Source organism: Phyllostomus hastatus, unplaced genomic scaffold (assembly GCF_019186645.2).
Source record: "Phyllostomus hastatus isolate PE091 unplaced genomic scaffold, TTU_PhHast_1.1 phas_contig_432, whole genome shotgun sequence".
NCBI classification, from domain to species: domain Eukaryota; kingdom Metazoa; phylum Chordata; class Mammalia; order Chiroptera; family Phyllostomidae; genus Phyllostomus; species Phyllostomus hastatus.
The window spans coordinates 1,206,890-1,230,024 of NW_025333880.1; the positions used below are offsets into that span (position 1 = coordinate 1,206,890).

General features: G+C 35.4%; 1 protein-coding gene across 3 annotated transcripts in view; it reads left to right on the forward strand.

Annotated features, from left to right (window-relative positions):
* NAV3 (neuron navigator 3) overlaps positions 1–23,135 on the forward strand; it is a 786,639-nt gene that overhangs the window by 555,830 nt on the left and 207,674 nt on the right. For all 3 annotated transcript variants that reach the window (XM_045844968.1, XM_045844966.1, XM_045844967.1), the window contains exons 5-6: positions 16,285–16,357; positions 18,895–19,078. In XM_045844968.1, coding sequence (XP_045700924.1) covers positions 16,285–16,357; positions 18,895–19,078 — 257 coding nt within the window. The remainder of the gene's footprint in view (positions 1–16,284; positions 16,358–18,894; positions 19,079–23,135) is intronic.

The following is a 23,135-nucleotide window of genomic DNA, read 5'->3' on the forward strand; positions in this document are numbered from 1 at the left end:
CATCATCTGCACACTGTATTGTGGGCCCATCACCCAAGCATTGTCTCTTTTTGTCCCCATTTATCCTCCCTTAACCCACCTCAAACCCACCCTCCTTTTCCTCTGGCTGCCTGGTTACCACCACACTGTTGTCTGTGTCTGTGTGTTGTGTGTGTGTGTGTATATTATATATGTAGTATGTGTGTGTATATATAATATATATACACATATAGTATGTGTATATATAGATAAACACACATGTTTGTTATATCATAAACGTACATGTTATTTTTGCTTTATCCTTTTACCTTCTTTCATCTAGTCCCTTCTGTCAGCTATCAGTCTGTAGACTCATCTACTGTATATTTAAATACCAACCGCTTTCCTTAACATATAGCATGCTCTTTATCCTGATAATTTACCTTAAAATGCTATAAATTGTTTCCCACTGACAGGCCAGTTCCTTGTAAACAATAAGTACAATCAAACCTAGTATTATAAAACATACTTTGTATCAATTCTTTCATAATTTTAGTTTTTTTTAGTAAACTTACTGCTCCATTTTTTTCAATCTCCCTTTTGAAATGTAATAGAAAATTATCACTTATACTACTCTAGTAAAATTATAACAATGGAATCATTTTTAAAACCTTTGGAAAATAATATACTAAGATATGAAACCATTTTAAATATGGTATTATTAGCTTCAAAACCTATGATGATTAAACAATGTTATAAAAAATTACTTCTCTGAGGAGAGAAAAAGGAAACAAAATAATGGGGAATATTGTTCACTTGACCTCAGTACAATCATTTGAAAAGTTTATCTTTGATGAGATAAATTATTTGAAAATCAGTTGACATGTTCAAGCTAGTTGCTTTATGACATTATATTTAAATGATTGTAATATGAGTTAAATTATCCCTGACCAGTGTGGCTCAGTTGGTTGGAGCATCATCCTGTGGACCAAATGGTTGCGAGTTTGAGTCCCTGTCAAGACACATACTCAGGCTGTGGCTTCGATCCCTGGTCCAGACATGTATGAGAGGGCGACCAATTGATGTTCCTCTCTTCGCTCTCACATTGATGTTCTCTATCTCTCTCTCTCTATTTCTCTCTCTTGTCTTCCTCTCTCCCTCTTTTCCTCACCACTTCCTCTCTCCCTCTTTCTCCCACCACTTCCTCTCTCTGTAAAAGCAATGAAAAAAATGTAAGGTGAGGATAAAAACACTTAATATAAGTTAAATTAAACTGGCTTGTGTGGATAGGCACAGATAAAAATTCATCACATGCATGGTTACACTGAAAATTGTATTGCCCTGTTGATTTGCATTAGACATTGAAACAAAAAATATTGTGAAATCATACCGTTGGAAACAACAAATTTTAGAGATAGACCTCAGAGTTCAGCAATATCAGGATCCCTTACCAATTCACCTGTTGATTGAATGTCAACCACATATATCTGGTGCTGTATGAGATGCTTTCTTGCGTTTTTCATTTAGTCATCACAGTAAACCTCCAAAGGAATGGCTCTCATGGAGGTTGCCTGTGTTCCTATTTAGTAAATTGAAGAATCAGTGTTTGGTCTAATGTCTATTTGAGTCTAGGCCAATATGTTTTTACACTTGTTAACAAATGTATTTAACAAAATAAGGCCTAGGATACAAATCTTTATGTTGGAATCATCATTTCTTCCCCTTCTTCCTCCTCTTCTTTTTCCCCTACTCCTCCTACTTTTCCTCTTCTTTCTTCTTCAGTGTTTTGGACCATTCCCCTCCCCTTGGCTGACTCCCTTTCCCTCTCCTATTTCCTATCTTGCAATACAATAGGCATTTTCTTGACTGTTATACTTATTTTTTCTATCAAAGGCAGGAATACGAACTTTCATTAGGTTGGAAGAGATAATGGGCATGTGAGGTAAATAATGATTTATAAATTTTGTAGTGAAATTATGCATTTGGCAAATAATTAATTGCATATCTAACTTTGACCCCAAATAAAAACATTATTCAAGTATAGAACACTTTTATGACTTCATAATAAAAAAGTAAGATTCCTTGTTTTGTTTTATTGTCTAAAACAAACTGAAGAGCAGGAATTTGTTAAAAACTCACAGAGTATGTCTTCAAGTCAATTAATACTGATGTAATTTTTAATGTATTTATAGCACTTTCTATTGGCAATTAGAGTTTATAATGAAGATTTAATATCATCTAGAACTGACAATGAGATTAAACAATGTTCATTATCATCTAATTACCAAGTCAGTTAAAGTAGAATAGTAGAATTTTTAACAAAAAAAAATTTACTTAATAAAATCCTAATGAATTTTCCATATCTATGTCCATAGCTGTATATATACATCTATCTATTCACACATACAACACACAACTCTGTTACAGCATATGTGTATTTATATAAAGCATTTCTAGTATGGATACATATGAGGTCTATCTGGAAAAAGTCCAGCTATTTTTAATGTAATTAGAACTGGTTTGGGTAGAATTGATATAACCTGGCAGCCAAAAAGAGTGGACTGGAATATGCACTGTGAACAATGACGACTTCACTGTACTAGTCAGTGGGAGTGATAGATGCCACTGGGTGAGCTTGTGTACCATGTGGCCGTCACATTCAAAATGACTCAGCAAGTAGAGCAATGCGTCTGTATCAAATTCTGCATTAAGCTTGAATATTCCTCTTTAGAAACCATTTGGGTTATTCAGAAGGGCATAGCTATGGGCAACTGGTGATTCCTGGCTTCATCATGACAATATGCCCACTCATACATCACATCTTGTGCAGAGTTTTTTTTGTGAAACATCAAATCATGCAGGTGACTCAGCCGTCCTACAGCACAGATTTGGTGCCTTGCAATTTATTACTTTTCCCCAAACTAAAAATCACCTTTGAAAGGGAAGAGATTTCAGACTGTAGATGAGATTCAGGAAAATACAACAGGGCAGGTGATGATGACTGGGAAAACTGTGTGCGGTCCCAAGGTACCTACTTTGTAGAGGACTGAGGCATCATTGTACTATGTATAGTGTTTCTTGTATCTTATATCTTCTTCAATAAATGTCTTTACTTTTCATACTATATGGCTGGATACCACCTGGACAGACCTCATATGTATACTCACACATATATGCCTATTGTGGAGCTAACCCCTTTATAAACATCCTCAATCCTCACATAATATATTATGTAGGAACTAATTCACTCCCATTTTACAAATAATGAAGCTGAGGCCTCCGGCATGTAAAAACGTTCCCAATTTCTTATGTAAGTTGCAGAACTAGAATGCACATCCAGTTTTATGTGACTGCCAAACTTATAATATTATACAAAAGTGCTTAATAAACTGACTCCTTGTTTCTAACCACAGACCAACTAAACAGAAAGACCAACTGAGGAGAAATATAAAATTATTATCCCCTACCCCTCTTCCTATCCCACAACACAAGCTATAATATCTTGAAACAGAAAGGGAAAATATGCAGCTTAGCTTTACAGTGACACGAGGCATATAATTAATTTACTAAATAAACTGTACATTTCACCTCCCCTCCTCACAAGCTTAACAAATCAAACTTAGAGGCAAGGCCTGGAAATCTGTGTGCTCACAGAACCCAGTTGATCCCTGCTGTAGTCTACTGCTGTACTGAATAGATAATTGTATTAATTTCCTGTGGCTGCTGTAACAAATTATCATAGACTTGGTGGATTAAAACAATAGGAATTTAATCTCTCATAGTTCTAAAGTCTAGAAGTCTGAAAACAGTATCACAAGGCCAAAATCAAGGTTCAGCATCCTGATATTTCCTCCAGAAGGTGCAGGGAAAATCTGTTCCTTGACTAGTTTGGTTTCTGGTGATTACAGGCATTCCTTGGCTTGTGACCTTTTCAATCATTCTGTATATTAATCGATCAGGACATAAAAATGCATCAGCTATTTGAGAAATAATTTGGAAACATTTAAATCTTGTAAACTTAGAATATGAATGAAACAAGTGGATTTTGTATACTACCTCTGTCTTTATCATCACATTACAGAATTCCATCTTTATATACAACCAAACATTTATTGAGCACCTATATTGTGCCAGGCACTTTGTCCTAGCTACCTCCCAGTCATGTGGAGAGCTGGAGTCAGAGGCTGGAAATGGCTCAGTCAGAATGCCCAAATCACAGTGGTAGGAAGCATTGTGTGGCAGAAAGAGCAAGTTTATTGGGCCCTGATGGGGTTGAGTTTTATTTCTGACTCTGTTTTTTATTGATTGTGCAAATTTATAAAAAGTATGCTGTCTCTGTAAGCCTTTATTGAGTAGGAAAAATAATATCTGATTTACCAGAGTTTATGATGAAAGAGAAAACTTTTTTTTTTTGTATTTGGAATAAATAACATACATGCTTAAAATGCTTTATAAACTTTCTTCATGTGCTAGGTTGTGGAATAGGGGGGAAAGAAGTAGCTTCAAAACCATTTTCCTACTTCTGTTCTTGACATATAATATGGGGTATTTTAAACTGTAGCTTCTTCACCCAGTATGTGAAGAAGTAAATATGTTACAAATGCCACTTTAAAATGAAATACACTAAAATTGATTTTTTTAAAAACAGAGTACCGTGTAAATCGTGTGGTAGAAATTGATTTCTGAAACTTTTATTACTATTAATAAATCTATGCATGTACTGTGTGGTCATATAAAATATATGCCTTCAATGCAACACTTATTATTTCTTTCTTTTACTTGAAATGCACCTTTACCTTCCTGTGATTTAAGTTCAAATGCAGACCCTCGTAGGGTGTTGTGGGCATTCATCCAACCCTATTTATCTCTGTGGCCTTGTCTCCTGCCACTGCTCTTCTATAGGTGTCAAGATTTTTGTTTCTGGAGTTTCCTCCTCCTGCTCTCTCCTGTGAGAGTACATAAGTTCTTTAAGCTGAGGGAAGACTATACTGACCTTTGGAGAGGCCAGTTTTTACATCAGCCAACAAAGAAGTTGTAGAGAAAGATTTAAATAAGTTTCAACTCTCAATATTCCCAGCTACTCTGAATTCCTAGCATGGTTTTCAGCCGTGACCAGCTTATGTCATGCTCCTTCTTGAGTTCACCTTATACCACATCCTCTTATTTGATTCACTCTTCCTTATCTTTTAGGGACTAGTTCAGACTTCCTTTTAAGCAGAAAAGATCTGGGGGTTCATGTGATGAACTCTGGTTTTGACATATTCTGTCTGTGTGACCTTTAGCATGCCAATTTAATTATCTAATAACACTTTTCTCATTTTAAAACAGTACAGTAATGCCAACTTCAGAACAAAATGTCTTTATAACTCTGTTAGACAAGTCTTAGATAATACTTTCTCCATCTCTTGTCCCTTGATCTCTGAACAGCAATAAACCCTTCTGCGCGCTTCTCTAGGTGTCTGTGTTTCTCTGACTAGAACATTTTTGCATTATGTTGGAATTCTCTCTTTCTCTCCTGTGAAACTATATATATTTTAAGGGCTTGGCAGTGTGTTAATCAACTAATAATTGTTTTTTCCTGGTTTGACAATGACTTTTCACATTTTTTATATTTTTAAAATTATATTTTTTATTTACAGTTTACGTGTAATGTCATTTTTAGGTATACAGCATAGTGGTTAGACAATCATATTCTCACAAAGTGACCTCCCTGAGATCACTTCAAGTACCCACTTGGCACATACATAGTTATCACAATATTGTATTCCCTGTGCTGTACTTTACAGCCGCATGACTATTTTGCAAGTACACATTTGCAATGAGTACTTCTTAATCCATTCACCTTTTTCACCTAGGCTTCCCCTCCACTCCCTTCCCTCTGGCAACCATCAGTCTGTTCTCTGTGTTTATGAGTCTGTTTCTATTTTGTTTGTTTATTTTGTTTTTTTAGATTTCACATACAAGTGAAATCATATTGTATTTGTCTTTCTCTGTCTGATTTATTTTACTTAGCTAGGTCTATCCATGCTGCTGCAAAAGGTTTCATTCTTTTTTATGGCCAACTTATATTTCATTGTTTATATGCATCGCCACTTTTTTATCTGTTCATCTATTGATGGGCACTTGGGCCACTTCCACAGCTTGGCTATTGTAAAAAACACCGCAATGAACATAGGAGTGCATATATTCCTTCTGATTAGTGTTTCAAGTTTCTTCTGATATAGACCCAAAAATGGAATTATGGGTCATAAGGTAAATCCATATTTAATTTTTGAGGAAACTCAATACTGTTTTCCACAGTGGCTGCACCAGTCCACATTCCCATCAAGAGTGCATGAGGGTTTCCCTTTTCTCCACATCCTCACCAACTCTGGTTGCTTGTTGATTTATTGATGCTGGTCATTCTGACAGGTGTGAGGTGATATCTCATTGTGGCTTTAATTTGCATTTCTTTGATAATTAGTTACATTAACCACTGGTTCATGTGTCTGTGGAGAACCTGAATAACCTCTTTTGGAGTGCTGGCTATTCAGGCCCTCTGCCCACTTTTTAATTGGATTGTTTGTTTTTATGGTATTGAATTGTATGAGTCCCTTATAAATTTTGGATATTAACCCCTTATCAGATGTGGTATTGGTGAATATCCTCTCTGATTCAGTAGCTTCTCCTTTCATTTTGTTGATAGTTTCCTTTGCTGTGCACAGACTTTTAATTTGATACAGTCTTGTTAGTTTAGTGCTTCTTCTGTTTCTCTTGACTGAGGAGATATATGAGAAGAACTATTGCTAGGAGAAATGTCAGTGATTCTACTGCACATATTTTCTCCTAGGGGCATTATGGTTTAGAGTTTTGCATGTAATTCTGTAATCCATTTTGAGTTTATTCTTGTGTATGATGTAAGAAGATGGTCTAGTTTCATTTTTTCCATATATCTGTTTAATTTTCCAAACACCATTTATTGAATAGACTGCCTTCTTTATTCCATTGTATGTTTTTGCCTTCTTTTTTGTATATTAATTGACCATTCAGGTGTGGGTTTATTTCTGAGCTCTCTATTCTGTTCCATTGTTCTGTTTCTTCTGCCCATATCATGCTGTTTTGATTATTATAGCCATGCAGTGTAGTTTGATATCAGGTAGCATAATACCTCCAACCTTCTTCTTTCTCAAGATTGCTGTGGCTATTCAGGGCCTTTTGTGGTTCTGTATAAATTTTTGGATTATTGTTCTAGTAATTGGGTTATTTTTTTGTGAAAAAAAAACACCATGGGTATTTTGTTAGGAATTGAGTTGCATCTACAGATTGTTGTGGGTAGTATGGATATTTTAACAATATTAATTCTTCCTATCCATAAGCATAGTATATGCTTCCACTTATTTGTATCTTCCTCAGTTTCTTCCTTTAGTATTTATAATGTTTTGAATACCAGTCTTTTACTTTCTTTGTTAAATTTATTCACAGGTATTTTATTTTGTTTTTGATGCTATTGCAAATAGGATTGTTTACTTAGTTTCATTTCAGATCATTATTGGTGTATAAAATGTAAACAATTTTTGAATATTTTTTATCTTACTACATTATGGAGTTTATCAAGTCTAGTAGTTTATTTTTGGTGGAATTTGGTTCATCATGTCATCTGCAAATAGTGACAGTATACTTCTTCCTTTCCAATGTGTATGCCTTTTATTTCTGTGGCTAGGACTTCCATTTCCCGTGCTGTGTTGAATAAGAGTGGTAACATGGGCATCTTTGTCTTATTCCTGATCTTAAGGAAAATGCTTTCAGTTTTCTCCATCCAGTATGATGTTAACTTGGGTTTATTATGTATAATCTTTATTATGTTGAGGAATATTCCCTCTTGTCCCACTTTGCTGAGAGTTTTTATCATAAGTGAGTGCTAGGTTTTATCAAATCCTTTTCTGTATCTATTTTTCCCTGATTTTGAAGGAAATTATTTTTCCTTCATTTTGCTTATGTGGTGGATCATGTTAATTGATTTGTGGATATTGAACCAGCCTTGCATTTCAGGACTAACTCCTACTTGATCATGGTGTTTGATCTTTTTGATGTATTACTGAATATGGTTTATTCATATTTTGTTGAGGATTTTAGTATCTATGTTCATCAGGGATATAATTGGCCTATAATTTTCTTTCTTTGTAGTGTCTTTATCTGGTTTTAGAATTAGGATAATGCTGGCCTCATAAAATGAGCTTGGGAATCTTCCCTTCTTTTAGATTTTCTTTAATAGTTTGAGAAGGGAAGGTGTTAGTTCTTCTTTGAATATTTGGCAAAATTTACCTGTGAGGCCATCTGGTCTAGGACTTTTGTTTTTTAGGAGTGTTTTTTTTTTATTTCTTTGATTTCATTGGTTATAATTGATCTGTTCAGATTTTCTATTTCTTTTTGATTCAGTCTTAGTGTATATTTCTAGGAATTCATTAATTTCTTCCAGCTTGTCAAATTTATTGGCCTATAATTGTCTATAATATTTTCCTATAATCATTTGTATTTCTGTGGTGTTGGTTGTTACTTCTCTTTCATTTCTGATATCATTCATTTGGGTCCTCTCTCTTTTTTTCTTGATGAGTCTGGTTAAAGGTTCATCAGTTTTGTTTACATTTCCAGTGAACCAGATCTTGGTTTCATTGATTTTTTTTATCATACATTTTCATTTATTCATACGAAAGTACATTTTTTATTGCTTCTAGAAAAGGAAGAAGGGGGTAAGGGGGAAGGAGAGAGAGAGAGAAAGAGAGAGAGAGAGAAATGTCTGTGTAAGAGAGAAAAATTGATTGGTTTCTTCCCATATGTACCCCAACCAGGGATCAAACACACAACCTAGGTATGTGCCCTGGCCAGGAATTGATACACAACATTTTGGTGTATGGGACAATGCTCCAACCAACTGAACCAAGCTGGCCAGGGAATTGTATTTTTTTTTAGACATGATTCCATTTATTTCTCTTAAAGATTTTATTTATGTATTTTTAGACAGAGGGGAAGGAAGGGAGAAAAAGAGGGAGAGAAACATCAAAGTGTGGTTGCCTCTCACATGCCCACTACTGGGGATGTGGACTGCAACCCAGGCCTATGCCCTGAATGGGAATTGAACTGGTGACCCTTTGGTTCACAGACTAGCACTCAATCCACACCAGCCAGGACTGATTTCATTTATTTTTTTCTCTGATCTTTATTATTTCCTTCCTTATACTCACTTTGGACTCTGTTATTCTTTTTTTTTTTTTAGTTCCTTTAGGTGTAAAGTTAGATTGTTTGAGAGTTTTCTTTTTTCTTTTTTTTTTTTTGTTTGAGATAGGTCTGTAATGCTATGGATTTCCCTCTTAGGCCTGACCCATTGCTTTTGGGTTGTTACGTGTTGATCTTCATTTGTCTTAAAGCATCTTGACTTCTTCCTTGATCTCATTGTTAACCCATTCATTATTTAGTAATGTATTATTTAGGCTCCATGTGTTTGTGTGTTTTTCAGATTTATTGTTGTAATGGATTTTCAGTTTCATACCATTGTGGTTGGAGAAGATGCTTGATATGATTTCAATCTTCTTAAATTTATTGAGACTTATTTTGTATCCTAACATGTGGTCTGTTTTGAAAAATGTTCCATGTGCACTTGGAAAAGAATGTATATTCTGCTGCTTTGGGGTAAAATGCTCTAAAAATATCAATTAAATCCATCGGGTCTGATGTGTCATTTAAGGTCGTTGTTTCCTTGTTGATTTTCTATCTGGCAGATCTATCCATTAATGTCAATGGAGTGTTTAAAGTCCCCTACTAGTACTGTATTACTGTTTCTCCCTTTATGTCCATCAATATTTTCTTTGCATATTTAGGTGCTCCTATATTGGATGCATAAATGTTTACAAGGATTATATCCTCTTGTTGGATTGATCCCTTTACATCATGTAGGGTCCTTCTTTGTCTTTTATTATAGCCTTTGTTTTAAAGTCTATTTTGTTTGATATAAGTATTGTTGCCTCAACTTTTTTAGTCCCATTTGCATGAAATACTTTTTCTGTCCCTTTCAGTTTGTGCGTGTCTGGGTACAGGTGGGAGAGACCAAGCTGCACACTGAGGCCAGCTGCCACCAGTACTGATCCTGGGGCAGGTCAGCAAAAGGCCCAAGGCACCCCAAGACTTAACCATCACCTGCCAGCTATCCTTTAGTCTCAGCCACCAAAAGAACCTGGGCAGTACCTGAGTTGCATGTGACAGTTTCTCAACTAAGCTCCAAGTAGGGGCAGGTGGTAGTCACCAGGTTAATGCAGATTTGAACTTGGTGACAGTTCTGGATCTGAGTCCACTGGGCAATTGTCTTATGGTACACTGAGGCCAGCCACCACCTACCTGTGGCCTTCAGACCTTTGTGTTGGGGCGTGATCTCAGGGAGTCAGCAGGGTGGAGCTAGTGCAACTCCCCAGGCTAATGCAGGGGGGCAGTCCCAACACAGGAACTAGTTGGAAGCATGGGAAAAATGGCCTCCATTTCAGTCTCCTGTGTGTTTCTGGTGCCACCCCACCCCTTTTTGCCTGGAATTCCTCAAGAGTTTTTCAGGAAAGACTGCAATGTGGGCCTAGACTTGTGGCTGCAAGCAGAGCCCATAGCCTGCAGGAACTTGGCAGGGAAGGGCTGCAGCAGGGAGTTGTCAGGGTGGGGTTAGTTTAGCTCCCTGGGCTAAAGCCATGTGAAGGGAGTGCTTGACCAGGAAAGATGGCATCTGTGGACTGTGTGAGTGAGGGACTCAACAGGGACACTGGTAGCCATCCCTCTAACCCTCTCCCTGAAGCCTCATAGCTCATCCTCACCCTGTATGACTCCAGCACCCTCTGAGCTGTCATCCCTTCACTGGAGCCAGGGTGAGTGTCTACCAGCAAGATTTTGTGTGCTTTCCCTTTAAGAGAGTACCAGGGTTTCTGGCAGTCTCTCATCTTACCCAGGTAGACAGGAATCCCCACTGATTTTCACTGCCAGATGCTATTTGGGCTCTTCCTCCTGGCTCTGGTGTTTCGGGCTGGTGAGCCTGACTTGGGGTTGAGACGCCACACTCCTCAAGGGGGATGTTTGCAGCTGAGGTATGTCTCTGGATTCTCAGCCACTGCACTTGGGTGCAGGGCCAGCCCTTCTCCATCTCTGACCACCCCCTGCCCCACCAGTCTTGAGGTGGCTTCTTAGTTACTTCTGTTCAGTTAGTCTTCAGATGGTTATCTAGGCTGATTGTGTTCTCATTTAGCTATAATTCTGATGTGGTCCTGGGAGGAAGTAAGTGCAAGCTCCTCTTAATCCACCATCATGGATCACTCTACAACGTGATCCAGTTAAATAGCATTCTTTTGTGGATATTTGGGTTGTTTTAAATGTTTGGTATTATTAATAATCTTGTAAGTAACTTTTTTTGGTGAACTTTCAAGTACTTTTGTAGACCTTGGAGCACTTGTCTAATTATTTGGAATAAATTCCTTAAAGCAATGGAATTTTCTGGAGAGGAAGTTCTCTTTCTTTGCAGCATGAACCAGGCTTTGCCCAGCTACACAGTCACTTCTGAAAGAAGGAATAATAACTCCTTTATATTGTCATTTTCTCTGTTTATATGCAAGAAGTGTAGTGGGTCAGCTCACATGGGAATAAATGAGAAGCCAAACAAACTGCCCAGCAGCCACCACGTGAAAAGAAAAGACCTCTGCAGGGCACGAGGTGATTTCTTTGTGGAAAGGAGAGAGGACTGAACTAATAATTATGTGAATGAAAATAAACACCTTAACCAATTTTATTTAATGCAAAAATATTACTGCATTTTATTTTAATTCACCAGACAACTTTATATCTGGGTAATACCTTGGGCTAAAAATCTATATAACTCTTTGAATTCTATGGTAGGGTAAGAGTTTGCCCAAACTGAGTCATCTTACCTATATTTTTAATTGAAATCACAGTTATTAATTTATATAATGGCACCATAGCACAAGTTTATAATGAAAAATTGGAAGTATAAGTTAATCAAAAATAGCACAAGTCAGAAAACAATTCACCATCCAGAAAAGGTTAAGAACATTTTATATTCTAGACCGTTTCCATGTACAACTCACAATAGTAGTACCTAGCACCTAAGACGTGCCATAACCATGATGCGTTATGTCTTGAGCAAGGACTTAGTCTGTGAAGTTTTATGCCTGCTTCCTGGTTTACAATTACTTAACTTTTTGTATTCCAGTAGTTTTAGTTAGAGAATCCAAGGGGCAACAGAGCTGTTTAACTGGAGGCTAAATTTAGCCCTATAAACCTAATTGCAGAAAGTAAAGATTGGCATGATCTCAAGCATCCTTGTGAGTACTTTCACTCCTCGTTGCTCTCATAGGCATACCCACCTCTCCTTCAGATGCCTGTTTCACCGTATGAAAATCAGACTTAGCGTTTGAGTCTAAATGATGCTCCGTCTGTGAAGCTTCCCCAGATATGTAGTGAAAGTTAGTAAGTCCATTCTCTTCACTGCCATACAGTGTTGTTTATAATTCCCTTTTGGAGTATGTGTTGTGATAATTTAGGAATCGTTTTTGTTTCTTCAGCTGTTTCAGAAGCTCGCATAGGCAAAGACCTATAGTTCATTTTTATATCCCTTCACTGCCTGCAGAGCTCTTTCCTCATATCGAAGAGTCAGTAGTTGCTGATGAATTTATTAACCATTGTGTTGGTGCTGTGGTTTAAATTGAATCAATAACTATAAAGGTAATATTAATTATATCCTCATATTTAGTACCTAAATATAATTTCTATTAAGTACCCATAAGTAAAAGTGAAAGAAACCTGTGAATGAACAAGATACAACTTTGTTAATATTGTGAAAGATTCCTCCAGTGACATTTCCCAAAACAAGTTATATCAATATCATAATAAAAATATTATAAGGCTCAGTGTCATAGAATATGCAGGTTGAAGTGTGGGAGCTCAATGAAGAGCTGTACTAATTAAAAACTCTGCATTTTGTAGGAATATTTTATTCCACATTAAAATGAATAAATGCTGGTATTTTCAATACATATTCTAACTGTTCCTCATTTGAAGCCCAATTTATAATTGAGCAATAGATATGCTAATACTTACCAAGTTTATAAGAGTCAAGATAAATATACAATTATGAAATTAGACAGGGAAATTTTTTGTTTTGAAAAATGGCTCCCAGTTTTTCATGGGAATAGTGGAAAATATTAGAAATCAATAAATATTCTTTAGAAAATATAAGAATAGTGACTCTGCCTTGAAACTTGTATCCATAGTACTGAGCATAATTCCAGGATTAAAGTAAGTTTAATAAGTGAAGACTGACTAAATGAATGGTTTGGTTTTATAGAATCTCATCAAAATTAAATGATAATGTTTCAAGACAAATATTAATTATTCAAGTAGAAACTACTCGGTTGTAAAATATGGGCCTTATATTGAATTTGTTTAATATCTTCAACAAAGAGAACAAAGAGAGCAGTCCATTTTCAGATCAACTCCAAAGAAATTGTGTTTTTGGTTCGGCCATTGCATAACATTAATGATTTCCATAGAATCCCCAAAATGCTCATGGCTCAATGTGCCCATACATTTTGAAACTTCTGAAAATATTGACTATATCTATGACTATATCTAGAACTTAGAATTTTTTTGTTTTGTTTCCCTTATAGAGTCAATATTTTGTAGTTATCTAACCATGTTTAAACTTAACAAGAAAAAGAGAGGCAACGTAGGTGTTCCGTGCCTGTAAAATGTAAGCTACAAATAGAAGGACCCAAGAAATCGTGCATGATGCAGTCATATGCAAGTAGCAGTCCTGGAGTGACTGTCCATGCACTATGCATGTGGCTGTGACCTAGCCAAGTGAGAAATGTGCTGCCACAGCACTTAGAATGGATTTTCTTTTATTTTCACTGTAAATGGAGCTCAGTCTCTGGTGGTTCCTTCTCTTTTTTCCAGTGATAGTCTCCTAGGGCTCAATGTTTGTTTCTTCTTCATTTTTGTATCTGCACCCTCTTGGTGATTCAATGTGGCCTCATGGCTTTAATTACCATATGTATGAAGATGACTTCCAAATTTAGAACTATACTCCCAAACCTCTTCAGTGAACTCCAGCTTGTGTGTCCGGCTGCCTACTAAGAATCTCCAAGTGTGTGTCCAGTAGATGAGACAACATGTCCAAAAGTCAACTCTGTGTATTTATCTGTCTTTTTCCATTTTAGTGGACAAAGACTTCATCCATCAATTTGCTGAGGCCCAAAACCTTAGAGTCATCTTTGACTCCTCTCTTCTTTTATGCCATATCTTCCTGTTAGCTTTCTTCAAAATGTTTCCAGAATCAGACCATTTCTCATCACCTTTATCTGGAACACAATAATCTTCCACTTTAGTTACATGCAACACCCACCTGACATGTTTCCATACTTCTATCCTTGTATGCCAAGCGTCTGTTCTCAAAAAAAATGAATGGTCATCATGTTACTCTTATTCTTAATTCAAGTAAAACTTATGTAGGAGAGTGTAAAGTACTCTAATGGAAATTGAGGTAAAGCAAATGAAAGTATATAAAGCCCTACAGTCTTCACTATATAGCGGATCAGTTTTTTACATTGTGTATACCCCAGGGTTGTCATCATTCAGATCCCAGCGAAGGACACTGCCAGCATGCGTGGTCCCCAGTGCCCCTGTCCAGATGGTGTCCCTCCACAGTTCATCACTATTCTAACTTTTGTTTTCATGGTTTAGTTCATATAACTTGAGCATCATATAGTATATACTACTTTCTTGGGTTCTCTTGCTCATCTTTATGTGAGACCATCTCTGCAGGTCATTTTTACTTAAGCTATAAAGAGGAAGATAGGCTGAGATTGGTCATGTTGTATTCAGCATCTTCAGCTCCATTGTTTTTTCAATAGAATCATTTAAGTTAAACTCATTTTGAAATGAATCAACATAAAAATGAATTTTTCTCAGAATAAATGTGTATACCCTGGCTATAATCATTTTGAAGCAAAGACCATCTCATGGGATATCATTAATTTTATACAAAATTAATTTTAAAAAGAAACATAAATGGTTGTCTATTTTATAAGATGGGTCCTCGAATCTCTTTTTTCTTTTTATTTTTAAGAGCCATTTTGACCTTGTTATGAAGGTAAGCTAGAGAGGACTTTGGCAGAACTTCGTTTGTCCTCATGCATAGCTTTTGATGAGAACTTAATGAGACAGAAAATAATACCTTGGCAAGCATTAACTTTAAATCTCCTAATTACTTTAGAATTTCAATATTTATGGAATACCAAAAAACCCAGGGAGATAATCATAAAGAACTGGAACTGTATTCTTTTAAAAAAGACTTAGACATTTAACTGCAGTATAACACCATGGCCAATGTTGAGATCAGCCTGTGAATCAACATAAATGATTGGGGTTTTCTGTCACGCTAAGTCGTTAACAAGCTGGTTATCATATTGAAACTATTTAAAAGCCATGGCATCAGTCTTTTAAATTACAAAGGCAACACATGTATTTAATCAGAGAATAATTCAACCAGCTATAGAAATACAAGTACAGTTTTGCCCTTGCTGGTGTGGCTCAGTGGACTGAGCACTGGCCTGTGAACCAGAGGACTCCGGGTTTGATTCCCAGTCAGGGCACATGCCTGGGTTATGGGTCAGGTCCACAGTGGGGGAGGAGGGGTGCGGGAGGCAACCACACATTGATGTTTCTCTCCCTCTCCCTCCCTTCCCCTCTGTCTAAAAATAAATAAGTAAAATCTTTAAAAAATACAAATACAGTTTTAAAAATAAAGACTTGCCATGGTTTAGGATGAAAATATGCTTCATCCCACTCATGTTGTATCAACTCCTTGTCCATCTTATTTATCTTTAGGCATACTTAGCAGATATTACTGGTTGAATCTCAAATACCCACATCCTAACATTCCAAGACTCGCACAAGCAACTGTGTCCTCCTGCATGGGTGATTTAGTTGAGACTCATTTGTGAAGCCATCTTATTTGTGGATCACAACAATTGGGTTGTATGAGTAGGTGGGTTGCTAATCTGTAAGAATGCCATTCTTGACCAGGCCTTTATGAATTGTTTGTAAGTACCAAACTGGACAATGCACGCTTTATATTCACTCTGCAATTAGCCAAAATAATTCTAGTTAAGCTCTGGTAGAGATCTCTAGTATGAAATGAATGTAAAGCATTCATTCTTTCCTTATCTTTCTCTCTGGTTTTATTCTAGCTCGTTTATTTATTTAAATATGTTGCTCTAAGTTACTTTTTCCCTGCTCTCTGTGTTACAGATTGAGAATGTTGACGTCTGCCTTAGTTTTCTAGCAGCCAGAGGAGTCAATGTCCAAGGTCTATCTGCCGAAGGTAAGAAAAAGTGTGGTTGTCACAGATGACGCCCAAGTTTGTAAAAGATGTTTTTTTTAAAATGCAAGAAATGTAAGTTGAAAGTGCAGAGCTCCTTAGTACAATAAAGAAAATGAGTAAAGTTTCTAAACTAATAGAAATGTAAATGCAGTGGTTATTAATGTATGCTTTAGTTAACTGCTTTTTATATTACTAGGTATATGGGAGGGGGGCAAATTAACAGAACATTTTTATTATATCACCAATGTACAGTATTTTTAGAGTCTTAACTAGAGTGATTTTGGTGGATAGATAATGCTGGATAATAAATAGATTTAAATACAGGTAATGATAGTGTAATGCTCAAATATTTTATCAATATGATCAAATTGGCAAGTCTAGTTTAAATATTCCATAATTTTAAATAAGTCAGCATGAGTTCTTAAATAATTAGCATTAACAGTATTTAATAACTGTTATGTATAAAGACTTTAAGTCATTAAAGTTTAAAAGATCATCATTAAAACTGAATACAGAAAAGCAGAAAAAGGCAACTAGTTTTGTCATCTTTTTTCTGAATCTTTGTCTCCCATATATATATATATATTTCATATATATATGAAAAACTGTCAAGTACTATTAACAAAAACCAATTGCTAAAGTTATGAAATGGCAAGATCTGTATAAATGACAACCATTTTTAATTAGAATATTAACCCTTATATTTAAAAAATTTGCTAGCTACTGTTAAACACTGTGAACATTTAGATTGCTTAAAGTTTCCACAATCAGTTTGCTCTGAAAAGGCCTTTTGTCTCACAGGCACTAGAAATACTAGATAATTCTAAGTTTTTAAACGTTTGCTATCATTGGAGAAAGAGGAATTGTGTGGCTTTTCAAACATAATGATATTTGGTAGAATTACTGACTGACTTTTCTCCATTTTTCTTCTATATTTAGATTTTCTTTTATATTACACTTCATATATAATTAATATGACATTAATTATATTTTTAATTAATTTGTATTGTTGTTCAACTACAGTTGTCTCCATTTCGCCCACCACTCCCCATTTTTATTATGTTTATATTTATAGTGTCTGATATTAAATTACCTATTTAATAGCCAAAAAGCTTAGACTCAGACCTCACTGATTGTTCTGTTACTTAGAATAAAACTTGCTAAGATTCCCCAGGATGGTGTTTTACTTTCTAAGTGGTTAACAGCAAGCTAAAAATGCTACTATTTTATATATATATCTTCCTTCTCATATGACATTCTTTATTAACATAAACCTTTGGATTTTTATTTATTTTCTAAAATATATGAATGCTCAAAATGACTTTCTAAATTAATTAATGCTGCATTGTAATAAAAGAAGAAACACTTTAAAACTCTAAGATCATTCAGGTTTATGTAAGAAAATACTTTCTCACTGTAGCTTCATACAGATCAAGCCCACTCTTCTATATTATGCCAACTGTGAGGAAAGTTTGGGTGAATAAATAGAAGAAAAACTTAGAGCCTCATTTCATATGAGTAATTCTGCTGCACAGTTTGTATGACTTTTTAAACCATCAGAGAGCAAAGATTCTAAATAGCTTATTAATGTTCCTAAACTCCTAAAAGACATAAAGCCTTGACCTCACAGTAAGGTGTGTTTTATTGTCAGTAGCAGGTTTTATTTAAAATATGATTACTGGTTTCAAGCTTTGCTCTCTCTCTTTTCCTATTTTTTTTTCAATTATAACTTCAAGAGAAAAATCTTGAAAAAAGTCTCAGTTTGCAGTTTATACTGTGCATTTAAATTTGTTGTTCCATATTAGAAAAATTTATACAGACCTGTCTTAGAATTAGGATTTTCATTTTATCTAAAGTCATGAGTAAACTGATCTTTATTATTTATTGATATATATCTTGAATTAAAAATAAAAGAATTGGACCACCTAAAATTGTACCTATGATGTACTCAGTTTTTTGGAGTATATATAGTATGTGTGTATATCTGTATGTATGTATTTTAATAAGTTGTGTGGTGGATGTTTAGAAGGAATGTTGACTGCTATAAATTCAATTGCTATTATGAGTTGCACCCAACCCATCAGTATTTATAATGCAGGACAATGACATTTAAAGTGGCTTTCTTTCTTCGGTTCACAGCCATCGCTTTGTGGGTGACAGCTGTGTATTTGTGAGGGAACCAGAGTACCAAGTCAAATGATTAGCACGAGACAGAGAGCCCATCCATTTCCAAGAAGAAGCTAACTCTAGAAAATTGTAGTTCAGGGTCAGCAAACAGCATCACTCAAGTAAACTTTGTTCTCTGTACCCTCCATCCCTTCACTTTCTCCCTGAAATTCCAAATATTTGGAAATGTTAGCATGGTTCAGAAGTTCAGATGTGCTTGCATGTATGACCGAGAGACTCAAATTACATTTCTACATTCATAGATATACCATCGAAGAGACTGGCATCTAGAATTTCACTTGTAAAAAAATAAAAATAAAAACCACATTCATTTCACATGATACTGTTTTTATATTTTCCCTTTGATACAGAAATAAGAAATGGAAACTTAAAAGCCATTCTAGGGCTGTTTTTCAGTTTGTCTCGCTACAAGCAGCAACAACACCATCAACAGCAGTATTACCAGTCCTTGGTGGAACTTCAGCAGCGAGTCACTCACACCTCTCCTCCGGCAGAAGCCAGTCAGGCCAGAGCCCAGCAAGATATGCAGTCCAGGTAAGGAAGGGTAGCAGGGGATATGTTTAAAAGCAATTTGTAGAAACTTGTTTTTAACAAATTGTCATTTATGATTTTGAAAAGTGTATTTCTGTAGTTCTGTCAATGTGATGGGATTATTTGATGTGTGTTATCGAAGTTAAAACCTCTTTTGGTTGAATGAGCAACACATATCACTTATTAGCTGAAGCATTTGTGTTTGTTTCATAAAGATGATTATTGTTTGTATCGAAATGTGTAAAATGTCTTTCTTGTTAAGTAATATGACACACTTACTTCCTTCTGCACATTACTGTATGATTTAGAGTGTGCTATTGAATTGTTGAATCCCAGTCTTCAGTTGTGTAGGTATCTTTTGTTGATGCTTCTGATTAATTGAATCACTAAATGTCAAAAATTTCAGGTCTAAAACACACAGGACTTTGAGTGTTTGGACACTTACTGTTTCTGATGTGAGATTGGGTGTGTGTGAGTGTGTGTGCATTATGGTGTGTGTGTAGGCATACACACACACACGTGTTTTGTCTGACTCGAGTCTGTTGGTACATGTAGACACAGCCTGGGGCGGGTGTTAACAAAGCATGCCAACTTCCTTCCCTCTTGCATTACTGATTTTTCTTTTTTCCCCCAGTTTGGAATTTTATTAGTCAGAGTCCAACCAGAAAAGCAGAACCAGTAAGAGATATGTATTAAGAGATTTATTGTAAAGAATTATTTTACTTGTTCATGGGAACAGGCTAGGCAAGTCAAATCCTAACACCAGTGCAGTGGGAAGAACAAGCTGAAACTCAGCATGAGCTGAACATGTTGTGCAACTGGAATTTAATCTCAAGGAATCCTCAGTTCTGCTTTTTGAGACCTTTCGAGGAATGAATCAGACCCACTCAGATTATCTAGGATAAACTTCCTTACCTAAAGTCAACTGCTGTGGACTTGAACCACATCCACCAAATATTTTCACTGTAACAGATAGATTAGTGTTTGATTGAACAAGTGGGACTGAATAAACCTAGCTGAGTTGACACATTGGTTCCTGATCAATGACCAAGGTATCAGGTAGTTAGCTTTATAATATAAATAGCTATGGTTATTTTTCTTAAGGAGGGAGAAGGTATAATATGAAAATACTCTTCATTGTCTTTAAAAATATATACACATAAAGAACATACATAAATATTTAACTTTTTTCATCTGAGAAGCAAAACTTGAAACTTAATAATAATTAGTTTATCTCAACTTTGTTTTTGGTAATTAGCATTGACTCAAAAAGTTAAAATGAAACTCCAAAATACATTCACAAATCACACCCCACTTATTGTCAAATATTCAACAATTCAGAAATCCCTTTCTCTTTCATCTGTCAACAGCTCTCACTTAGTTAATTAGTAAAAAGAAAAATTATAGTTTCACTGAAAAATATGGAGATACTACAAAGTCCATGGAGTAACAAGGGATATTTCTCAGTACTCAGTAATGCAGGCGTGCTTTGGTTTAAGCTCATATTGGCTTTTGTGATGTCAAGTGAAATTTTGCAGCAAAGTGAAAAAAAAATTCTCTACTGTGTAAGTTCTTTGAATTTCTTAAGAATATAGAAGGAGAAAAAAGGAAACATTATTTCTTATTTTTTATGATTAATTTTGGGCAGACGGTTAATAGAAAGAGATCTAGGTTTAGAAAACTGCCAGATGTAATATTTTCTAGCATTTGATTTAAGCTGCTTGAATTCACAAGAAGCAAGAATAGTAGCTGAAAAAATATAGGAAGTTAAATGGTCTTATACAAAGCATGTTGAACCTGGAGGTTATGTGGAATATCATTTGTCTTTGACCTCACTCATTCTGTTTCTGTATATGCTGTGTGGTTTCTTGCCCAGGATTTTTCCGTGGTTACAGCCATTTGGGAGATATTTTTTTTTCTATTCTTGCTGAATATGCATTGCTCTTATGGAACTGTGTTACATTTTAAAATACAGAGCTGTGCATAAGAGTCATGGTAATTTTACACCATTTGGGGGAATACTGTCTTATTTCTTTTATTGATAGTATATGAAAAGTATTCTTTTTACCCGTGACCCTTTTGACTGAGGTAGACTCTCCCTTAAAATTTCCTTCTGATAAATTGGATTTAATTACTTTTTGGATTGATTATTAATTAATAAAAGTAGATTACTTGCTATTGTAAATACAATATTGAGGATCTCATCTTAACTGTAATAAAATTATTATATGATTTAGAGAATATTATATTTAAGGCATTAATATTTATTTCAACTTGCATAGATTTTTCATAGTGAAATCATCTGTGAATTAAAATTTTTGTGGACTTACATATAATAATCAATGTATTTAAGCATTTTTCAAAAGCCCTCAGTGATAATATATATAGGAAAGATGTGTAATAGAACCAAGGTAATTTATGCAGAAAAATAATTCCAGTGACACATTTATCTTCATTTGCCTGGGATGTGAGTTATAAATCATAATTTATGAGGTCTTTCTATTGATTCCAAAACACTTTCCAAGTAAATAATATAATAAACAATTAGTTGCTATATTATTCAGGATATTTAGCCAGAAAATGTTCTTATACTTTTCTCTGTAGATTAATAAAAATATTAGGGTATATTGTTTCAATTCAGCATGAGTGTTTTGATATGTTCTCTTTGTTTACTTAAAATAAATAGGCATAACTGTATATATTTCCACAATATTTATTTTACACATTAAGAATGGCTAATTTGGTTTAGCTCTTTTGAAAATAATAGCATGTACTTTCAATCAATTTGAACATCTTTCATTTAAACAGATATTTTGATCTAAAGACTAACAAGTAAAATATCTAATGCAGAAGAAAGTAAAATGTGGACCAAGAGGAATAGAATGTAAGGAACAAACTCTCCCCTTCTGATCTCTCAGCTTCCTCTGTACTCTTGTAGGTGTGTGTTTGTGGGCGTGTGCACAAACATGTGAGCATGCATGCATGTGTGTGTCATGTTCAAGGAACAGCTAGAGCTCTACTTAGTAAGAGCTCATCCCTGGAATCAGAGTGCCTGCAATTAGATCCAATTTTACCACTTCCCAATTGTGTGACCCTGGGCAACTTACCCAACTCCTCTGTGCTCCATGTTTTCATTTTAAAAAGAATAAAAATGGCCCTGATCACATGAGGTTGTTTTGGGGGTTCAGTGGGTCAGTACTCATAAAACACTTTGAACTTAACTGGCACATTTCACTCCCTGTTCAAAGGCTTGCAATGGTTTCATGTAGCCCAGTCTTGCTCCCATCTTAGGAAATGGGTGCAGACCATTTGCCTGGCATGGTCTCCCCTGACTGCTTCTTGGCTAAATCCTCACCTTCTTCAAGTCACCTGCTCAAGTGTTGCCTCTTAACTGATGCTTACTTTAACTAACCTTTTAATGCTACAGGCTGCCCATCTTCACTCCCCATTGTAGTACTTCATTGTACTTTTCCTTTTTCTGCAGCTCTAATCACTCTCTAACTTAAAATTTAGTTACCTATTATAATCATAGCTTATTATTACCACTTTCTACTCTCTTGAATGTAAGTACTGTGGGGACAGCAATATTTTTATATTTTAGTCATTGTTGTAGTCCAAGGAATTAGTACAGGGCCTTGCATATAGTAAGTTTTCTTATTTATTTATTTATTTTTATAGAGAGAGGAAGGAGGGAGAGACGGAGAGAAACATCAGTGTGTAGTTGCCTCTTGTGCTCCCCCTACTGAGGACCTGGCCTGCAACCCAGGCATGTGCCCTGACTGGGAATCAAACCTGCAACCCTTTGGCTCACAGGCTGGCACTCAATCCACTGAATCACACCAGCCAAGACAGGTTCTTAATAATTATTTTTGAAATGAGTAAATGTAAGAATTTGTATTATAGCAGCTTCAAATTTAAAGTAGGAGCTCTTTATAGATTTACACTTACAATTGTAAGTCATTTTAGGTTAAACTTGTGTATATTTATATAATTTATATAATTAAGATAATTAAATGTTCTCTTGTTTATTGGTTGGTCATATTGAACTACAATTAAGTTT